The sequence below is a fragment of the Taudactylus pleione genome, unplaced genomic scaffold (assembly GCF_031769625.1).
Source record: "Taudactylus pleione unplaced genomic scaffold, aTauple2 ptg000178l, whole genome shotgun sequence".
Taxonomy (NCBI): Eukaryota; Metazoa; Chordata; class Amphibia; order Anura; family Myobatrachidae; genus Taudactylus; species Taudactylus pleione.
In genome coordinates, this window is record NW_028284580.1 from 6,737,529 (window position 1) to 6,759,899 (window position 22,371).

At 44.3% G+C, this 22,371-nt stretch overlaps 1 protein-coding gene across 1 annotated transcript in view; it reads right to left on the reverse strand.

Moving 5' to 3' along the window:
• PCYOX1L (prenylcysteine oxidase 1 like) overlaps positions 1–22,131 on the reverse strand; it is a 32,707-nt gene extending 10,576 nt beyond the window's left edge. Inside the window, exons 1-5 of the mRNA XM_088475804.1 lie at positions 21,980–22,131; positions 20,430–20,636; positions 15,296–15,470; positions 12,528–12,739; positions 376–516 (exon numbers count right to left, since the gene is read on the reverse strand). Of these exons, the coding sequence (XP_088331930.1) occupies positions 376–516; positions 12,528–12,739; positions 15,296–15,470; positions 20,430–20,636; positions 21,980–22,064 (820 nt within the window). The 5' untranslated portion in view covers positions 22,065–22,131. The remainder of the gene's footprint in view (positions 1–375; positions 517–12,527; positions 12,740–15,295; positions 15,471–20,429; positions 20,637–21,979) is intronic.
• Between the last annotated feature and the right edge of the window lie 240 nt (positions 22,132–22,371).

The following is a 22,371-nucleotide window of genomic DNA, read 5'->3' on the forward strand; positions in this document are numbered from 1 at the left end:
GGCAGACTGCGTTCAAGACAAGCTAGTGGTCTATTCTAATATCACATAAGAGCCAGTCAGTGGAGTCGCAGGATAACTGCCCACATACAGCCATCTCCCAACCACATTAACCAACATCCCTAAAACCGAACTAATCGATATTCAGATTATTAGTGGAGCTGACAGCTGTTCTCGGGTTACACAAGCCCAGTGGTTGATCACAGTGTGGGTTTGCAGCATAAGAGTGCATTTCAGACTGTCTAATAGAAATAGGCAAATTAATTAGAATGACAGGATCTGAGCAAATCAATTTCAAAAGATTCCCTTTTTACAATCTGTCCTTACCATTCCGTGCATGCAAAATGGGGGTTCCTAGTTGATTAAACAATATTATACCTGAGTTGTGTAGAGACACCGCTGTCACTTTTGCGTGGATCACATTGGCTTTTGTCAGCTTCAGCAAGCCGGAACACACCAGCTTGTTACCTCCCTCCACAGACCACATATTTCCTTGGGCTCCCGCCAAGGACATGGCCCCTAAGGGAGTCAGACAAGAAGAGGTCAGTATAGCCGTTTCTAGCCCATTTGCAAGTTGTATTAAAGTTTGGAAAAAGCAATATTGAAGAAAAAAAAACGACTCCAAGTTTAAAGAGCAGACAACACACACTAGACCGGTTATAAGCAATGATAATAAGCCCCAGCTGGCACAATTCATTGCGTGTTAAGAAAATCCCTTATCTGTAGATGAATGGTAGCTGCTATGCCGATACCTTATCTTAGGCACGCACAAAGATCCTACAGAGAGCAATTGCAGAGCCTCCTATCCATAGCCACTGCCAAACACCTTTTTACTAGATAAGAACAAATTACCCTGCTGTAGCTTGCATTTCACAGAGAAAACAAAAAGTCACATTGTTTTATTAAAAAGCTGGTGAAAATTAATAGCTTAGCATACAATACGTCCATCTGTGAAAACAACATTTTCTATAATTAAATGTTACAATAGGTTTATGAAATTTGAACAATTTATAACAATTTCCAATAGAACACATGATAAAACAAATACAGATTTAGGGATTGGCCATGAAATCAGTTGACTTCTACTGCACACTGACTGGGCTATCCACACAGATATACACCTTGGAAGAGACTGCAAGAAACACTCTGAGCCACGTGATCTCAACATTGTTGGTGCGGGCAGCAGAGGCAGTTGATAAATAGATCTCTATGACATGCTATTTCCCCAGTAACTTTCTCAAATTGCTTGCTTGTAATGTAGCGTGAGCAACTGCTAGTGATCATGTGCCCTTAAGGCCGCTACACACTAGACAATGTCTAGTGTGTACCGACCTCGTAGGCGACAGGACCCGGCGGGGTGCAGGCAGCGACGAATCGATGGCAAGGGCGTTGCTGCATTCGGCAGCATGGCCCTTACCAAAGATGTCGCCCGATGGGAAATTACGCTGACGACGCGCGGGAGTGTATATCGTTAGCGACATAGCGGGTACACACTAGACGATGTGCCAGATATGTTGTCTAGTGTGCACCTGGCATTAGTCTGCAGTGCAACACAGCACTGTGGTCATGAATTAGATTTTCGACAAGTTCCCCATCTGTGTGTTCTTCCACCGTTTGTGTAGGTTTACAACATATGTTCCGTTTCCTCCCACACTCCAAAAAACAGACTGGTAGGTTAACTGAATACTGACTAAAATGTACTCTAGTGTGTGCTTGTATGTTAGGGACATTAGACTGTAAAGCTACAATGAGGCAGGGACCAATGTGAATGACAAATTCTCTGTATAGCGCTGTGTAATTGGTAGTGCTATGTAAACCAACAATGATGGTAATTAGCTACTCTATATTTGCTCGTTTAATACAGCATATTGTAATCATATACGTTTTCCTATAGCACCAACATATTCTGCAGTGCTGCACAATCTGAGTGCAGAATTTGAATATACCATGCATTATCAAGAGAATAGCAAACAATTAAACAAACCTAGAGGGTCCATTATGCTACAAATTATTATTTAAAGAAGAAGCAGCAAATAGGAAACTTGAAACATAATATAGATGTCATTGTTTTGCATAATGGCCTAGTATGAAGTAATCACTCAGCTAGTGTCAATGCCAGCACAGAAATAAAGTGTGCTGAGGAACAGATACAGGAGAATGAAACAAAAGGGAGGAAGGAATAGTATAACTCTTGCTTATAAAGTGTACATAAAGAGAGTAGTTGGTAGGAGATGCAATCTGCACTATTGCTCCCTATTGTAAGATTGTGCATGCTGAAAGAGAGTTAAAAAATAGTCCCTCCAAAGTCCTACATGATATAACTTTTGGACCATACCACAAACTGATTACAGATTTATTTATTTATTTTTTAATACAGCTTGTTGGATGATCATTTTTTTTTCATTTATGGCTGGTGCTCTACAGTATAAAGTGTTTTGTTTTTTTAATATTCTTGATGAACAATAACAGTATGCTCAGGAATAATAAAAATAAATAAAAAAGCATGGGTTAGATGCTCCAAGTCATCACGAGCAATATACAGTATAAAATACATTAACGCTGATCGGTCTAATTAGAAAACAGTGCACAGTTAAAAAAAATAAGAGCGGTTATCTCCCCTTATGGCAATAAGGTTACATTAACAGATATGCCTGAAAGTCCAGGGGAAGATTAGGAATCAATAAAACAGTATACCACTCTAAACATGCTCAAAAGTCCAATGGTACAAATAGAATCAAGGCAATTGGATAAGGAGATCCTCTTACATTTTTGGGGGGTTTGGTAGGATATCACTGTAACCAGATTTCGAAGAATTAAAATGTAATTACTCTTTACCCCCATTGCAAATGGGGGTGGGGGCAGGGCTGGTTCTAGGGCGTTACACGCTCCCTGAAAACTATAAATTTGCGCCCTACCTCCTATTTTTGAATAAAAGGTCTGCAAAAAAGGTGCATGGTCTCAACCGAAAGGGGCGTGGCCACACAATAGTACCCCAAATTCAAATTACGCCGCACAGTAGCACAGTCTTATTCACATTACACCGCACATAGTGACCCTGATTCACATTGCACCACATAGTAGTGGCCCTTATTCACGTTACTACTAGAGATGAGTGGTTCGGATCAGCTGTAATCCCAATATGCCCAAACTTTCGGTATCCAAGTCAATCCAAGCAGCATCTCGGGTCTTCCCGTCAGACTCTGATTCCACTTCGAGGCAAAACGTCATTTTCTAGGAGTCGGAGTCTCGTGGGTTCTGGATACTATATAAGGCACCGCGGCCAGGACTCTGCACCATTTCACGGTCAGGCACACTGTAGTATGCTATGTTGTACTCTGCTGTATTGGAAAAGCTGTGTCCACACTCACAAGTGGCTGTGCTCTGTATAGTCAGTGTGTATAGGGGTATGCTTCTGTATGGTGCGCTGTACTCTGCGGTATTGGCTGTGCTCGGTATAGTCAGTGTGTATAAGGACACGCTTCTGTATGCTGTACTCTGCTGTAAATTGGCTGTGCTGTGTCCATCTAAAGTGGCTGTTCACAAGCATCACTACATTGTGAATTGTCACTGTCAGTTGCGAAAAAAATAAAAAGCTAAAAAGCTAAAAAATTTAAATAATCAATTTTAACTTTATTTTTAAAGTTAGCACAACATGTGTGCGCTGTACCCCTGTCCGTTATTATTCATGTACATAATAAAACACCTTTGAATTGCCACAGTGAGAGTTGAGCTACAAAGTGAAAAATAAAGATATCCTTCTATTGTTTGTACCGTTAGGTACGCTTTACCACAGTGTTCTTTGTTCACGTGCATATTTAAGCCCTGTGACTCCACGCAGTTTGAATTGAGCTGCGACTTCAAAGTAAAAACCCCAAAACAGGATTTTGGTACTTACCAATAAATGCCTTTCTCCGATTCCACAGGGGACACTGCAGTCATTACAATGGGGGTATAGACATGTGCTAACTGGAAGCTGGCACTATAAAATCTTAAAAAGTGACTAGCTCCTCCCCCTGTATACCCCCCTACAAGCCAGTCTTAGGAAACTGTGCCCGAGGAGAGCTGGACTGCAGTGGAGGAGAAGCAAGTACACACAGAACCAAAACAAACCAACACAATGTGCCTGCAAAAAGCAGATGAAGAAAAAAAACAAATCAGCCAAAACGTAAAGCTGACAAACAGACCTGGCAGGTAAACCAGCGCGGGGCGGGCGACCAGTGTCCCCTGTGGAATTGGAGAAAGATTTAAATCGGTAAGTACCAAAATCCTGTTTTTTCCTTCATCCACTAGGGAACACTGGAGTCATCACTGTCGAAGCTGAATAATTGGCTGAGACAAGTTCAGTTTAAGATTTAATAGCAACGACGCCATCTTGCGATTGGCCGCAAGACGCCATCTTGAAAATGAGATCGCAAGACGCCATTTTGCGAATGGCCGCCTAAGCGCCATTTTAGATAAACTCACATTTTAGTACATGTGGCGATAATACTATTAGCACCATGCGATTGCATCTTTCACCATTTCTCATACACACTTTAATACACACAATTGCGCTGTTAACTAGTCGCATATTAGCGAATGCATAGGACTTTGTATGAAACCGCTGTTTTATTAGCTTTATGCGCACGCATCTGCCCCAAGTTAACTAGCGTCCTTATATCAAACCCTGAATACTCACACATTACATAGTCACACATAAGGTTTAATAAGCTTTAAAGTATATGATTTAAGTTGGTTCAGTTAGTTTAAATGCTGAGAAATCAAGATATTTGATAACTAAGGTTTTATACATGCTAAACAAGTCGTGTTTGGTTTCGTACTGATGCGTACTCTTTTTACAGTATTACGGTGTTATTGGTGGGGAGATCGCATCATGCATTCTCGAGTTATGGATCGCAGAGCCTACAAGCAACAAAATGTATATTTCATGAACAACTGTTAGGATGTTGCAGGGGGTGGGAAGGGAAAGATCCCCAGCTGTTAGAGGCAGGGAGAGTCTATTTGAACCAGCCTGTTAAATGCTCTGTAACAGATGCTTCTCCCCTGGGAACCAATGACATCAGCAACAAACTTCTCTATTGTCCTGTTTATTCTGGGGGGGGTATAAATATGTGTGCTCAAACGCTGGGTTCTTAGTCTTCGTGCTGAATGACGAGGGGTCTCTTGCTGATGCCTATCTTCGGGTCCGGAAGCGCTGCGTATGTATACTGTACTTGGGTCTGTATAATTCCTTTTGAGCCTAAATTGTGTCTGGATCAATTGCGTGTAACTGTGTGAACTTTTAACTTGAATAACACTTGTGCTTTGGAACCACAGATTCCAGGTCTAAGTCTTTATTTACAGTATGACTGCGTACGCAAATTAGCGTCATCCTTAGAGGTTTATAGGAAGGATTTTAGAAGGTACAGGCAGGGGTATATAGAGGTTCTGATCCAGTATCGTTATCACAATGGGGACGTCCCAGAGCTCCCATCCCGGGAGGAAGAGCGCTGAGAACCCTGCAAAGCAGCATGGCCATACTGTGAGGCAAAGACCGCAAAGGTGTCAAAACGATACTTTTATCAAATGTTAAGTCGGCCTGACCGAGTGGCCGCCGAGCAATGATATATCGGACAAAAAGGGAATCTGTCTTCCTGAGAGAAACAGTCCTGTTGACATAAATCTTGAGGGCTCTGACTGGAGATCGGAGAGTGCTCTGGAAGTACTGGAACCACAATAGGCTGGTTAATGTGGAACGCAGACACCACATTTGGAGAAAAGACATCTGTGTATGAAGTTCAGCCCTGTCTTCATGGAAAATCAAATAAGGAGGGCGACAGGAGAGGGCTCTAAGTTCCGATTACACGCCTGGCAGAAGACGGGGCCAATAGAAGAACTACCTTCCAGGTCAAGTACTTAAAATCCACAGTGTGTAATGGCTCAAACAAGGAAGACTAAGAAAGGTAGAACTAAATTCAGATTTCACTGAGCCGTGGGAGGAACAAATGGCGGGGGTAATCTTATAACCTCCTGGAAAAAAGTCTGAACATCCGGTAGCAAAGCTAGTGTCCTTGGAAGAAAATAGATCATGCTGAAACCTGAACCCTCAGAGTTCCGAGACGAAGGCCCGCTGAGCTTGCAGGAAAAGGAGGAGCCTAGACATCTTGAAACAAAGTAGGGGGCAAACCTCTGCGTTCACACCAGATGACATACGCCTTCCAAATGTGATGGTAGTGCGTAGAAGAGACTTCCTTCCTAGCATGGTAGGAATCACAACCGATAGAATTCCCCTCTTTGTTAAGATAGCCCTATCAACAGCCACGTCATCAAACAAAGCCGCTTCAAGCCTTGATAGACGAAAGGACCCTGTTGCAGAAGATCCTCTCGCAACGGAAGGGGCCACGGATCCTCATCAGCAGAAGACATAGGCTGGAGTACCACGCCAATCTCCAGTGAACTTTTCTCGTTTGACTTGTTGTAGGAGTCGAGGTAGAAGAAGAATTGCTGGAAAGAGGTGCACAAACCTTAACTGCCAGGGAGCTGTGAGGGCATCCACTGCCACAGCCTGTGGATCTCTTGTTCAAGAGTAGTACAGAGGAACCTGATGGTTGTGTCTTGACGCCATGAGGTCGACTTGTGGAAAACCCCACCGCTGGACTAGCTGTTGGAACAACAGTGGGTGCAGAGCCCATTCTCCTGAATGAACGTCCTGACGACTTAGGTAGTCGGCCTCCCAATTTTCCACTCCTGGAATCAATATCGCCACTGCAAATTCCTCTGCCCAGAGTGGAATGTGGCTGACCTACCTCATGACCACCCGACTCTTGGTGCCACCCTGACGGTTTATGTACGCCACTGCCGCGGCGTTGTCAGACTGTACTTGTACCGCTTGACCCCGCAGCAGGTGCTGTGCTAGTTGAAGAGCGTAGAACACTGCCCGTAATTCCAAGATGTTTATTGGCAATTCGGCTTCCCATTGAGTCCAGCGGCCCCGAAAGTGTCTTCCTAGAGTCACTGCACCCCAACCTCTTAAGACTCGCATCCGTGGTGAGAAGAATCCCTTTCCAAAATCAGAACCTCTTTCTTTCCAACAGGTGGAAGGAAATCAACAACCAGAGAAGAGACATCAGAGTCCTGGGGCCCAACTTCATCTGTTGGTGAAGGAATAGATGGGATCCCGACCACAGAGAGGTCCAATTAAAACGGTCTTGAATGGAAACAGCCATATGGAATGGCCTTGAATGCCACCACTATCTTTCCGAGGAAAGGTACACAGGTACACTGACACGCGATTTTGTAGGACTAAACACACCGGCTGCTGAATAGAGGTCGCCTTCTCCGTAGGATGGAAAACCTTCTGGGCTACCGTATCCAAAATCATTCCTAGAAACTGAAGCCTCTGTTGTAGGAGAGATTTTGGAAAATTCAGGATCCACCCGAGTTGTATTAGGAGAGTGTGGGTCAGTGCTATATTCTGAAGCAACTGTGTTCTGGAAGGAGCTTTCAGGAGGAGATCATCTAGACAAGGGACAATAGTCACTCCCTGTGTCCGCAGAAGGGCCATCGTCACATGTATAACCTTTGTGAACACTCTTGGAGGAGTCAAAGATGAGCCGAATGGCAGAGTCAAATGGAAATGGGAAGGTAGGCGTCCTTTATGTCCAAGGACACCAGAAACTAGTTTTCCTCTAGCCCCGCAATGACAAATTGAAGGGACTCCATCTTGAACTTGAATGTACGCTAATAAGGATTGAGGTCCTTCAAATTCAGAATGGGTCTCACCAAACCGTCCAGTTTGGGCACCACAAACAAGCTGGCATAGAATCCCTGTCTTAGCTGATGAACTACCACCTGAGAAGACAGAAACTTGTTTATGGCCTCTTATTGGAACTGGAAGTCAAATTTGTACCCTGACAGATGATGTCCCGACACATTCCGGACAGGATCGGATCCATTGGCCTGAAGACTAGCTCCCACCCTGGGGTCCCCCAGGTGAGTGGGAAGCCTGTCATGCACTGGGCTTGGTAGGAGGCTTACCCTCGTGGTGAGCAGAGGACACTGTGGCTCTACCTCTTCCTCTAGATGCTCGGGGAAGGGTAGGACCTCGTCTGGGACAGCCTCTGAATCTTCCTGGAGCACGAAAGGACTGGAAGGATTCGGAAAAAAAAAAAAATAATAAAAAATAAAAACTTACAGGATACTGGAGCAGCTGAGGGGAGATAAGTAGATTTACTCCCCCGTGGCCTGTGAAATCCACTTATCCAGTTTGTCCCCGAAAAGGACGTCACCGGTAAATGGAAGAGCCTCCACTGCTCTTTTAGCTTCAGCATCAGCCTGCCACTGACGCAGCCACAGAGCTCTGCAGGCCGAAATAGCCTACGCAGAGGACCTGGAAGAGAGAGTACACACATCTTTAGATGCCTCACCCAGATAGGCAGTGACTCTCCAATTTGATCCGCTAAAGGAATAAGGTCTTCAGCCGTAAGACCCGCCTTTAAACCTTCTGATAGCTATGTAGCCCAGGCCTCCACAGCCTTGTAGAGCCAGCAGCTTACTAAAGCGGGACGAAGCGTCACTCCTGCTACCGTGTAGATAACCTTTAAGGTGTTCAACTTCCTTTTCGAAGGTTCCTTTAAGTAAGTGGATCCAGGTATTGGGAGGACTGTCTTTTTGGACAGACGAGACACGGAGGGGTCTCCTGAGGGAGAAGGCACGCAGAACCTCCTGCTATCTATAGGGAAAGGATAAGATGACAACAGTCTACGGGACACCTGGAATTTTTTTTTTTACCCGGGTGCTTCCAAGCCGAGATGAGGATAGCGTCTACTGTAGCTCCTCTGAGGCAGGAAATGTGGCTGCTTGTCTTTCTTATTGAAAATATACTGTCGCGCAGAAGCCGGCTCCATGTCAACCACATTTAATTCCTGGCGTATAGCAGTAATCAACACTTCTACACCCTTGGCTAAAGGTTCCGGATCCGCTGGAACTTCCTCCTCAGAATCATGAAACTCATTCTCATCCTCAGACTTATCTCTTACTACTGAGGTTAACAGTCTCTTATCTGTAAGCTGTTAAGACGTCCCAGCTGTAGGAGTGCGGGACGTCATAGCTTTAGAAAGCCCCTTCATAGATTTAGCCAGAGAGAGTGTCCAATCTGGCTCTGGCAGAGTAGATGTCTGAGTTCTGGAAACTTCTCTCTCACTGAGAGACCTCCAGCTCAGCAGACAGGTGTGACATAACAGAGCTAAACTGAATATCCAAGTAGGTTGATCATAAGCCGAACCTGGAGTTTGAGACTCTGAAACACATTCGTCACACAGCAGGGAACTAGATAACAGTCCCTGTGTAAACCTTTTCTGCACAGTTTTTGCAAGAAATAGCCTTCTGTGCAGCCTTGGACCTTTCTACCAGTCATGGTACACAACCACTGTCACACATACACACTAGAAAAGGTATAGAACAGTGTGAAGATAGAGATTGAGAAATGTGCAGTAAGGAGAGAAGGGCACAGAGGGGGAGGAACACACTCACCCCATCAGCGCTAAAAATGCTGTAGTGATGCAGCATATGATATGAACAGCTCTCCTATACAGACTAACCCCACTGATAAAACTCACACTGGGAAGGCTCTCAATCTCCGCGCTGCAGTCAGCGCAGCTAGCAGCGGCAGCAGCTAAGATGGCCGACGGCAGTCACTATGGAAGCACCGGGGCAGCTGGTAGGAAGAAGCCAAACTCATTTAGGCTCCGCCCCCTGTGCTATGGCGCCAGTTTATAAACTGGCGCTGCGGACTGCCATGCTAGCTATTGAAAAACACTGCCTGTACTGACCTGGCCACCCTGCTAATCAGGGCGCCAGGTATTACTTACTGTGACTGCCAAGGCTGCCGGCAGCGGAGAGGCTAGAGGGGGACCGCGACGTGCACCGCATGCGGCACGTTTAGGTGAAACCCCAGAGACAGTGGTCTCTGTAGCAGAGGACACTAGCGCACACCGCAAGCAGCTGTGATAGGGTCCCCTCGGCAGCTCCAACGTAGCAGACAGGCAAACAATGCCCTGAGGAGAACAGGTATAGCGTGACTAGCTCCCTTGGGCACATTACTAAGACTGGCTTGTAGGGGGTATAGAGGGGGAGGAGCTAGTCACTAAGATTTTAAAGTGCCAGCTCCCAGTTAGCACACGTCTATACCCCCGTTGTAATGACTCCAGGGTCCCCTAGTGGATGAAGTAGAATAATAATAATAATAATAATAATAATAATAATAATAATAGATATATATATATATTTTAAAAGATACAGCGACCGGCGTCACTAATAATAAAAGTGCACAGTGCAATAAATATGTAAAATAAAAACAATTTAATCAAAATTCATAAAGACATACTAACATAAATATGCAAAATAGAATGCACAGAATGGTACATGTGTCAAGCTATTGGCTACAAGGTAAAGGAGCAAAGATGATATTATATAATATTTACTGAATTAAAAATGCATGTCAATAAATCTCAACACCATAGTGTTAGAATAAAGTGCAGATGGACAATAGTATATATTGCACAGGCCCAATAATATATACTAAAAGCAAATAAACTGAGAATATGGTTCTAAAAACAGCAGTTAAAAGGTGCTTTATCTTAATAGCTCAAGGCAAGAGTGCAGCTTCTCAAGCTGCCATCCTGTCTGCTACTGGAGTGCCACTCTGTTTCCTAGATGTGCTATGTTTGATGTTGAACTGCAAACATGCTTAGCCAGCTAGCTCGGTGCAACATTTTGGCCTAAACTGGATGAAAACAATATTGTGATCTGTGAGATGGTCAAAATTGAGTGGAAATTAATATTATTGTGGTTAATAATACTCTAGAAACAAAAAAGGCTCATATTATGTGTTTAGCTTTTTAGTCAATTTTTGGAAATGAATACAAAACCAGTCACGGCGGTTTGGTAAAACCAAAACCGGCTGACGAATTAGAACCAAAACCATCAAAAATTGTCCAACGCACATCTCAACCACACAGAGTAATTGCCCTTACGCGTAATGGGGGTCATTCAGGCTCGTGAGCGCAGGACGCTCGCAAGCTGGTCGATGTTCCCCCACTGCGCATGCGCACGACGGAGGGAGCTCCGTCGTGCGCATACGCGAGACCCGGCGAGCGACGGGCTCTCCATCGCTCTGGGTCTCGCACCAAAGGGGGCGTGCTGTCGATGTTGATTGACAGCACGCCCCCTTTGGTGGGCATGCCGGGGGCGTGCCTGCCAGATAGAGGCGTTCCCATGGGAACGCCTACCGTCTGAAGCCGGCCCCACTGACATCACTAGTGATGTCAGTGGGAGTGATTTTGGCTCTGATAGAGCCAAAATCACTCCAGGGCTTGCGGCAGCGAGACCCTACTGCAGGGTCTCCGTCGCAAGCCCGATGGTCGCGAAGGTCAAGACCATCGCGACCATCATCATGGACGCTCGCATATGCTGTGGGTGGTCACCCATAGCTATGCGAGCGGCCAGGAGGCCACTCCATTTTCATGGAGGGCCCTGATTCAGAGCGAGCGCTCTGGTCAGAGCGTTCGGCTCTGAATCAGGCCCAATGTCCACAGTAGTAGTGCCAGTTATGCAATGCTGACAGTAGTAGTGTCCCTTACACAATGACACACAACATTGTACTTACCTAAAGCCCCGCTCCTACACACGCCACCATCCGTCAGCTCATGGCACATTACTGCAACTGCATAAGTTTCCCAAGGATTGCACTGACCCCCCCCCAAGCCTCCCTCCATATAATGAGAAAAATGTTACCGCTAACTAGACAAGTTAATCAATTTTCATAAAAACAGGTATCAAACACTGGACTTTTATTTTGGAAATTACCCATGCAGTTTTTCTCCATTTTGATTAGAGAAGCATGTTATACCCCTTTTACACCTCGCTAAAAATCCCGAGTTGATGCGCATCAACGCGGGATTTCTTACGGTGCATAGGAATCCACCCGGGTCCAGGGACCCGGGGATCCAACTCAGGTAATTTGCAGGATGGCCACAGGTTGTTCCAGTGCCACCCTGCAGTGTAAACGGCGCAATCCAAGTTGCTATGACCCGGATCACACTGCATGCTGGCCGATTGGCCGGCTTCAGTAGCGTGTGGAGATGACATCATCTCCAAGCATCCACTTCAACTGGAAGAGCCGGGTCACTGCAGACCCGACTCGTGTGTGAATGGCGCCGACTCGGAAATATCCTGGGTCGGCGCCAGGGAAGTTCCGGATTGGAACCCTGTTCCAACCTCCGGGTCAGACCCGGTACTTTGGTATAAAAGCGGTATAAGTGTCAATATACAAAGCTAGAGGGTAAGAGAGCTGAGTTATAAAACGTTCATTTCATAACATTGCGTAAATGACTTTATTTGCGGTTCACTGCAAATGCCATAATTGCCACAGTGTGCTAGTTCCTTGAAATGTCAAGCAAATGTGGTCAAGACATTCATACAAGCAATGCATTCCTCTCCAAAATAATAGCAAAGTGGTCATTTGTACATGATAAACAAATATATAGACTCACCAACTAATGCTGGAATGGCCGCTGATTGTCCATAGCTGGCTTTCATCACCGCACTAATCACATCATCAATGAACCGAGGTGACACTCCGATACCCTGCAGAGATTCCGACACGGATTTCTTGGTCATATTCACAAAATGCTCTCCTCCCAGTGAGTGCAGCAACCCCTCTATGCTTGTGAAAGCATATTCATGAGCTTGGTATTTGTACACCCTACATAGATTGGAGAGGGAAATTATTTTATTCTAGAGGTATTTTACCTACAACCAGTGGCGTAACTAGGGGGTGTCGGCCGGGCCCCGGTCCAGGACAGTGGTTTTAGTCAGTGTAGTGCGGACCGCACAGAGTACGGTCCCCACTACACAGTAACAAACACACCGCCAGCAGCGCCGGTAGTAAACTCTTACTACCTGCCGGCGGTGTGTCTGTTTTGCAGGCAATGAGAGTCAGACAGACTCTCATAGGCTGCTGCACCCACGGCCGATGCCGGGCTGGAGCTCACTCGTGAGCGCCGTCTTCCAGATCTCACAGTGGGTGATGAGAGACGTCATGATGTCTCTCCCATAACGTCAAGCAGGGAGAACGGAGGAGCGGAGATTCAGGTAAGTGTTGTGTTGGTTGTTTTTGTGCTATATATGCAAGGGGCACTGCATAGGGGGGACCACCACTACTGGGGCACTGCATTGAAGGGACCACTACTGGGGGCACTGCGTTGGAGGGACCACTCCTGGGGGCACTGCATGGGGGGGGGGCACTACATAAGGGGCACTACTGGGGGCAGTGTGTAGGGGGCACTACTACAGGGGACATTGCATAAGGGGCACTACTACTGGGGGCATTAAGGTGCTTATGGAATGGAAAGGAATGGAATGTTCCCACAGTTAGAAGAAACAGTGGTGTGTCACGTTGACACGCACCCATTTTGCAGTGACCACGCCCCTTGTGGCATGGGTTCGGTGCATGTGCATTCGGGGACGGGGGTTTTTAACATTCCCTGGGTTCCAAATAACCTAGTTACGCCCCTGCCTACAACACCACTTTTCTCATGTCACAACAGGATTTCTACAGTAGATTACACAATTCCATAATTAAAGGTGTTTACTCAACAAATATATATATATATAGATTTTTTTTTTTGCAGATTTGGTAAAAAATTTGGATTTTGACGCCTGTCATTAGTACCCTGCTGGGATTTGACAGTCTGGAAGCCGGCGGTCGGCATTTCGACCGTCGGCTTCCTGACTGCATCCCAGCATAACATAACGTATTTGGGAAAATGTTACTTGTATTTATTAACTCAGCGGTTCCAAACGCCTAAATTACAGTCCAGGCTTTAAGGATATCCATGCTTGAACCCAGATGGTTAAATCAAATTGACTGTTGTACTAATTAAGTCATGTGAGCTCAAGCAAGGTTATCCTTAAAACATGGACTGTAATGGCGGAGTTTGGGAACCTCTAGGTTAACTGATATAGAGTGTAATAAATTACAAAATTTGCCAATTTATTTCTGAGAACAAAATATAGAGATAGAAATAGACAATGGATGGGCTAGATACTATACTAGCGAGACTCTTCTTTTGGTGGCCACTGAACTTAGGACTCGATTCAGACCCGCTCGCACGCAAGAAAAGTATGCATTTTCGTGATTGCATGGCATTAGCACGCCCACTATGTCTTGGCATGCGTTCGCGGTGTGTATGCAGACGCCCACCAGCCTGTCTTAAGATGCCCACTTATGCATGTCATCTCCAGGATGTGTATGCAACCATCGGTAACATCGAGTACCATCGGAAGCGAACGCAGCACTTGTGGCTGACCATACCCTACCGCAAGCATTGAGAGTGCTTCAGTGTGTAAAAAAAACGTGATGTGTACTATGGCGCTGCATCTTAATTATGCTTACCTCTGAAAAGGCGTTAAAACGCTCAGGCACGCCTGCGTTCGCACCACCACAACCCCGTTCCATCGGCCATGCCCTGTCACCACCCACAAACGGCGTCTCCTGTCACTCATTCCAGCGATGTGGCTATGCGCAGCGGACGAACGCTTCCCAATCGCATGGACTAGTTTGCGCACTGCGATGCATGCGCAGATTGCAAACATCGGCAGGCTGCGTGAGAATGCAGCCTAGCGAGCGGGTCTGAATCGTGCACTTACTTCTACGGTTGCATCACTTAAGCAACGCCATTCTTTATACATTAACATTTAAAAATAAATAAATAGATTCTAGAAGTAGTTGAGGCGCAGTCACATCTGCATATAAAAAGGATTTTATTCACGTTTCTGAATGGGCTAATGTGCACATTTGGGTGTGGTATGGAAAATCGACAAAATGTCGACAACCAATAAGCCGACATTCAGAAAAGCTGACAGTTAAAATGACCAAAATCTCGACATAAGTTTTTATTTTAGCCTAACAATCAACAAAAAAACATTCTGGTGTCAACATATTACATATCAACATAATGAACATATCGACATTTTAACCATGTTGAGCTCTTTGAATGTTGACATGTCGGTTGTCGACATTCTGACTGGACACCACACATGTAATACTGCATTCACTTTTTTTAATTTAAATCAATAGTGGCAGGTGCTGAAATTCTACCTTTTCAAGGGCGCATTTTATAAACCTTCCAACTTGCATTACACTAACAAATGGGCATATAACGTGGGAGTGTTTACCAGTCATAGAAATTGTGAACGTTTCATGTTTTAGTCATCTGTGAAAGGAATCATAGCTATACACAATTAAATGGTGACTAACCTCATGAATTTTTCCATGACTTCCTCCACCCACATCTGCAGTCTCAAAAAACTGATCCCATAGTGCCACCAGAGTCGGAAAAGGTTCAGGAGATACCAGTCTGTCTCCTCTAGAACCAACTGCTCCCCATTGAAAATAGCACTCTTCCCAGCCACATCTCTGCGATGCTTCAGCCCTGCATTGTGTGAGAGCAGAACATCCCAAAGTTGGTATTAGTCTTCATCAAAAAACAATTTAGGTGTGAGCCAGTGGCCTATGCAACACACACAGACAATACATTAGTCTGTATGTTCACACAAGGTGTTAGCAACAAACAATACAAATTGGATAAATTAACACTGACATATAAAAGGTGTATCAAACACAGGGATGTGCAGTCAGGGCCTCCCCTGTCATACTCCCTGTTCTGCCCCAGAGTTGTGATATAAAACTGTGTTATTATACATGTGTGCCTCTCCAGCCATTGACCTCACCGAACATCATTGATCTAACAACAATCTTCCTACCTCACATCACTATACCAGGGCTTGACAAATCCCAGGTGCCAGGTCGCCATGGCTACCAGATTTTGCTGCTTGGCTACCAGATATTGCAGTGAGGGAGGAAGCAGCTCCTCATCAGCTCCTGCGTAGATTCGTGCCTATAGTATTGCGGTGTTCATATCATGCACAGGAGTGCACGTGCAGAGTGTCGCCTGCAGTGACTGCTGTGCCTGTCTGTGCTGACTCCTCCTGTCCGTCCCATCCTGCGCTGACTCCTCCTGTCCATCCTGGCCTGCTCTGATCCCTGCTGTCTGTCTCAGTCTACGCTGATCCTCCTGTATGTCCCAGCTGTCTACTGTCGCCTATCTCTGGCTTCATAGAGCTCCCCAGTAATAGGGTCTATGCGTGGCCAGCATTGCGGAGCAGCTTCAGAGGGATAGTGGTGTGACCACGTGTGACCACGAGGGGAGGGGGGTTCTGTTGTACGTTCTGGCACCATTGTTTTATAAGAAATGTGGTCTGTTATTACTGGAGGGTGGAGCAGAGGAGCTGTGCAGAGCAGTGAGGGGGCCTCCATGTTACTATATCCATTCAACTGTGACCATTTTGTGGACTAGTATAGTGTGTATAACACACAGACCTGTGCTCCTCACTTCTGTCATTTTTTTTGGGTGGACAGTGATCTGGCTCCTACACTTTCATCCTGGCTCCTAGATTTTAGAAAAAATTGTCAAGCCCTGCACTATACTGTGCACTGCTATACGTGTTTAGATATTTTTTTATTTTTGTGATCCAACTAATGGACGTTTCTCTGTGTGATGCTCGGGAAATTTACATACATAGTATGTGAAATGTTTCTATACCACAAGTTTTTTTTTCTGGTGTCCAAGTCATAAATACACCAGAAAAGATTTCACTACAGTAAACTGATCCTTCTGGAATTTTTGAAAACTCTGCGTGATGCACAGGACTCAGCATCACACAGATTTTTCAAAAACCCCAGGAGTAAAATGTTTTCTAGTGTATATTTAAGACTTGGACACCAGATTAAAAAAAAATAAAAATAGTGGTATAGAAACATTTTACGTACTTCAATGTATGTAAATGTAACGTGCGTCACACAGAGAATCACCCTGATGACACAAATGCAACAGGTTTAATGTTTTGTGACACATTGATAAATATTGTTCTGGATAAAACTAGAATTGTGAATAAATACATACAGGATGTTTGGAAAATAAAGTTGATTACAGATATTTTTTATATAATTTACAGGTTTGTCTTCAGACTTCTACACCTTTTTCTTGTTAACCATACAGTATATAGCCTGGTATCTCAATACAACAATGTGCCTCACACTATGGTTGGGAACAGCTGGTTTAGATGCTTCTATTGGCTACGTGTGGGTATAGCAACCTTCCACTACAATGTCTGATGTCCTAGTCGGCTCCAGAGGTGTATTTAGGGGTCCGAGCGCCCCTGGCAAAGTAAGGGACTGGTGTCCTCCCATAGTTTAAATGGGGACAGTGCGCCAGAGGTAAAAGCACCATAAAATGGGCATGGTCTCGAGGGTAATGGGCTTAGCCACACAATAATACCCCCCAATTCCATTTACGCCACACAGTAGTGCCCCTTACTCACATACTCTGCTCTTTATCCTTCTAACACCATCCACTACAGTTCCTGCTAGTTAGTCACCACCATTCTGATTGTATAGCTCTTATCCTATTCAACAGCACCTAATGAGGCACATATATCACCAATAAATTGGAGCAATTCTGCGTTTTGCAGTTGATTGTGTAAAAATAGCTGCAAATGTATGGGGTTCACAGATTGCAGTTTCTGACCAAAAAGTGATCGGAATCTGTAAAATCACTTAGTCCAACTTGTTGTATTTCAATGACCAATTGGGGGGTAGATTGTTAGTGTATGGTAACGATCAGCCAATTTGCCGACCGTTATTAGTAAAATGTTGAGCCTCTCACAGATCTGTTGTTATTTGCTGAAAATGATCTGCAAATCACTGAAAACAATCAGTAATGTATGGGTGTGTATTGGTGGATTTGAGAATTGTGAATTCAGGAGAAAAAAAAAAAACGCAGAATCGGTATTGGTTTTTTTTCTGATTGCTGATGTAAGGGCCCCTAAACATTTAATACAAATGATTAGTATCAACAAGAGTGATTAAACCACTGTCTTGATTGGCACATGAACAATTTCTTAGGGAAATAATATTATACTAATGAGGAACACCGTTATAGCTTTCCATAAGAAGCTAAAGTAAATCCTATCAGGGCTCATATAAACATAGGTAACCAGACCATACTTCAGTTATTTTAAGTCTTTTTTTTTTTTCTTCAGTTTAAAAAAAAATAAATATAAAAGTTATTTTTAGCTTCTTTGTGTAACTTGCTAAATCCCACATTGTTTATTCAGGACATCTCTTTTTATTTAAACAGGTTAAAATGAATATACTTGTAAAAATTAAGTGCTTACACCAGTGGTTCCCAAACTGTGCGCCGTGGCACCTTGGGGTGCCTCGGGACACATGCAGGGGTGCGTCAGGTTGGTGGTCCAGCATCAAGTCACATTATTTATGGTCAATGTTATGTAAATATGTGGGCAAACAGAAGTGCAAACCTGTCCACCACCACATAACTGAGCCTAAGGATGACAGGTCAGTACAATTTACTTCACTACATTGTTTTCTGAATTTCTCAAACATACTTTTGGCTTAGGGGTGCCGTGAAAACAATGCTGATACACTAGGGCGCCTTGGTTCAAAAAAGTTTGGGAACCACTGGCTTACACATTAGGAAGATGACATCACTACTGTGACATCAAATGATTTAATGTGATCAATGTAATATATGGTAGTCAATAACAACTGGTAATGATTCCTGGACACTTACCTGACCAAGCAATGTACAGAGCATGGGGCTACCATACTGAAAAAACTGCCTCGGACAAATGTACTGAGAGCTAGTGGGAGAGGATTAAAAGTGTAGACAAAACAGTGTACTTTGTCTGTGCTTAAACAGAATGCATGTTCCATGTGACACACAGCAAACGCAGGTCATAAATGTGTGCGTGCGTAAGGTGTACATTATTTTTTTGGACAATCAACTTCAGATTACACACAACGGGCATTAAATGTTAAAACACCTAGGTAAGAGGTTCTCAAACTCGGACCTCAGGACCCCACACAGGTCACGCTTTCCAGGTCTCCTGGCAAGTGCACAGGTGTACTCATTACTCACCAACACATTATAAAACATCCACATGTGGAGCTAATATTTCCCTTGTGATTCTGTGAGCAGACCTGGAAAACATGCACTGTTTGGGGTCCTGAGGACAGAGTTTGAGAACCTGTGACCTACTGTAGGTGTATGAGGAATTAAAACTTTTCTTACGAAATATTCACTTAAAAAAAATGAAATTTGTTTATACAATTATAAAACAGATTTATCAAATATTAGAGAGAGATAAAGTACCAACCAATTAGCTCCTAACTTTAATTTTTCAAACACAGGGGGACATGTAATAAGCCTTGGATAGAGATAAAGTACCAACCAATCAGCTCCTGTCACTTTACAGGCTGTGTTTGATAAATGACAGTTAGGAGCTAACTGGTTAGTACTTTAGCCCTCTCCACAAGCTTTGATAAATCTCACCCATATGAACTTCTCTAAAACATAACTCCACCTCCTGCTGTTGATATTATTTATAAACATCCAGCACCTATACTCAGCAGGTCTCTATAGTACACACAAAGGTTTGTTAACTTCAAAATATTTAAAAGCATTGAAATAAACATTTGGTATCCTGGGTCATAATATTTAAACAGACTCTCTCCTGAAAACGCTTTGGCAGAGGTGGCCAAAGCGCCAATCACGATCGACCGCAGACATTCAACCAGTTGATCGTGTTTGCCCATCCAGCATAAGTTAGCAACGTCCAATAAGAATCAGCGCGATTCTTCTTGGCTGCTGCACCGAAATCACAGGTGGGGTGTAGAGCTGAGGCTAGCTGAAGCCACGGCTACCATGTTTATGGTTACTTAAGGTCAGGAGCCCATCAGCAGCCAATATGAATCAGGATGATTCTTATCGGCTAGTTCTGCTGCGCTGAACCTTAGCTGTGGCTGTCTCTGTTGGCTATTACTGTAACAGCAATAGCCAATTACCAATCAGGCTAATTCTTATGGGCTGAGGCTGCCACATATAACAACCTCCATTGCGCCAGAGCCAGGTTAAGGGTGGGCAGGGCCGGCTCGAAGGACTGCTGGTGTCGCCCATGGCTGAGGGCAGGTAGGGACTGTGAGCTTCTCACTCTCAAACAGGTCAGTATTCTGTGGGGGGCTCTAGCAATTTAATGTATGGTTTTTTTATGTGAGGGACAATGTTGTGTTTTTTTCCTGTGGGGGGGCATTGTATTTTGCTGTGAGCACCAAAGTGTGTGTGTGTTTTTTTTCCCTGTGGGGGCCAATGTGTGATTTTGGCAGGACAGTCTCCATACCCCTTGATACAAGATAATGCTCCCCTATTTGGCACTCCACAGCCCTTTATACAGGTGCGTGCCTACGGATGTAAAGTGTGAATGAAGTTAGTCTCACATACAGAGTTATAGAACGAACACCACCCAAAACTTACCCAAAAGCTTGACAAAGTCTTGCATGTGTAAGTTTAATGAGTGAATTGAAGGGCTGCCAGACTCATACTGCTGACTATTCACTGTTAATGTGGCAAGCCGCCCCCCAACACGGTCTGCTTCGTAGACATCAATTTGCACCTGGGGTCCAAAGTGCTGGTGAAGAAAGTATGTGACGGCTGAGCCCCCAATACCAGCGCCAACCACAGCTGGGAAAACAAGAGAGAAAATCAGAAATTGCAGCGACTACTACAATAACTTCATGGGTGACAGTTTTATTGAATTGGAGGAAACAAAGTGGAGATAAACTATATTTATATGGAGGAAAATTAGCCCCAAATTCAATAAATATACCAACTGCATTCATTTCAGTTTATAGACTATGGTGTATATTGACTAACATGCAGGTTTTTAGAAGTGGGGATGTTGCTGATAGCAACCAGATTCTAGCTATTATCTTCTAGAAGATGCTAGATAACTGTTAAGTAGAATCTGATTGGTTGCTATGAGCAACATCTCCACTTCTAAAAACCTGCACTTTAGTAAATACACCCCTGTGGATTTACCTTACCACCATTTGACAGTCTATGTTACATTGGCTTAGAAATACAGCATTAACTTTTTCTAATAACTATTCTGCATTTATGAAACTATGAAATGCCTTTATGGTATATTATTGTGTAGTTAAAGAAAATGGTGGCATGGCGTTTTTTACAGTCTACCAGCCAAATGCAGTAGAGATTTCCAATTTAAAGAGATTGCACAACTAGTTATTTTTTCATAGACTTACTAGTAAAAATATGTATACTGTAAAAGGATGGTATAATGGTTAGCATTACTACCTCACAGCACTGAGGTCTTCAGTTCAAATTCCACTACGGCCCTAACTGTATGGTGTTTGTATATTCTCCCTGTACTTGTGTGGGTTTCCTTCGGGTACTCCGGTTTCCTCCCACACTCCAAAAATATACTGGTAGGTTAATTGGCTCCCAACAAAAATGAACCCAATTGTGTGTGTGCGCATGTGGTAGGGACTATAGACTAATGCTGGGTACACACTGACAGCTACATTGGCCAATCAATTGATCCGCCGTTTGGGAGCAAATTGCTGATTGTCATTTGCTTTCATTCCTTACCAGATTTTCATTCCAACCCTTACCTACCACTGTCGGTATTCTGACCAGCGGCATCCCGACCACTGGGAACTCATAACCAACCCATCCTCTATAGTGGTTGGGCAAGCCTCTGTGGTGGCTGGCTACACCTCTTAAGAATTTGCCCCCCATATCCCAGTCCGACACTGACCTTAGAGAGATGCAGCAGTAACCTGTGAAGTACTAAGTAGCAGCACATTTTGTCATTATATCCAATATATAACAGAATGTACGCAATGACTTATTTACTAAAACCAAAGCAAACAGAAATGCTTATGTACAGTGCAAGTTAAATGATTAAATAGGTCTGATTGATGGTTAGGATTTTAGAGCAGATATGCACCTTCCATCAAATTTAGTATATATTAATAATAAGCACAACATATGCCGCCTGTTACCTATTCTGCCAGGAGACTCGGGGTGCCCCGGTTGTCCGGCGCACAGCTGGGAGAGCAGAGCGGTCAGTATCAGCATCGGAGCCATGCTGCTTGCTGAGGATGTGCAGTGTCTCGTCTCTTTCCCTTCTCACCAATCAGCGCAAAGAACAAGTGATGGAATACAGACGGCAGCGAGGCTTGGAGCGCAAGCAGCGCTGCATCCAGGCACAGCGCATGCGCACTACCACACTCCCGGACTTGCTCAGTGCAGAGCACTCAGCTGCTGTCAATTTGCACTGCAAAAATAAAAAATAATAAAACTTTGGAGCATATCTATTATTAACGGTCATACCCATTAAAATTGAGCGGGATTCGTCTCTAGGCTGGATGTGTCACCCAAAATAAATATATTT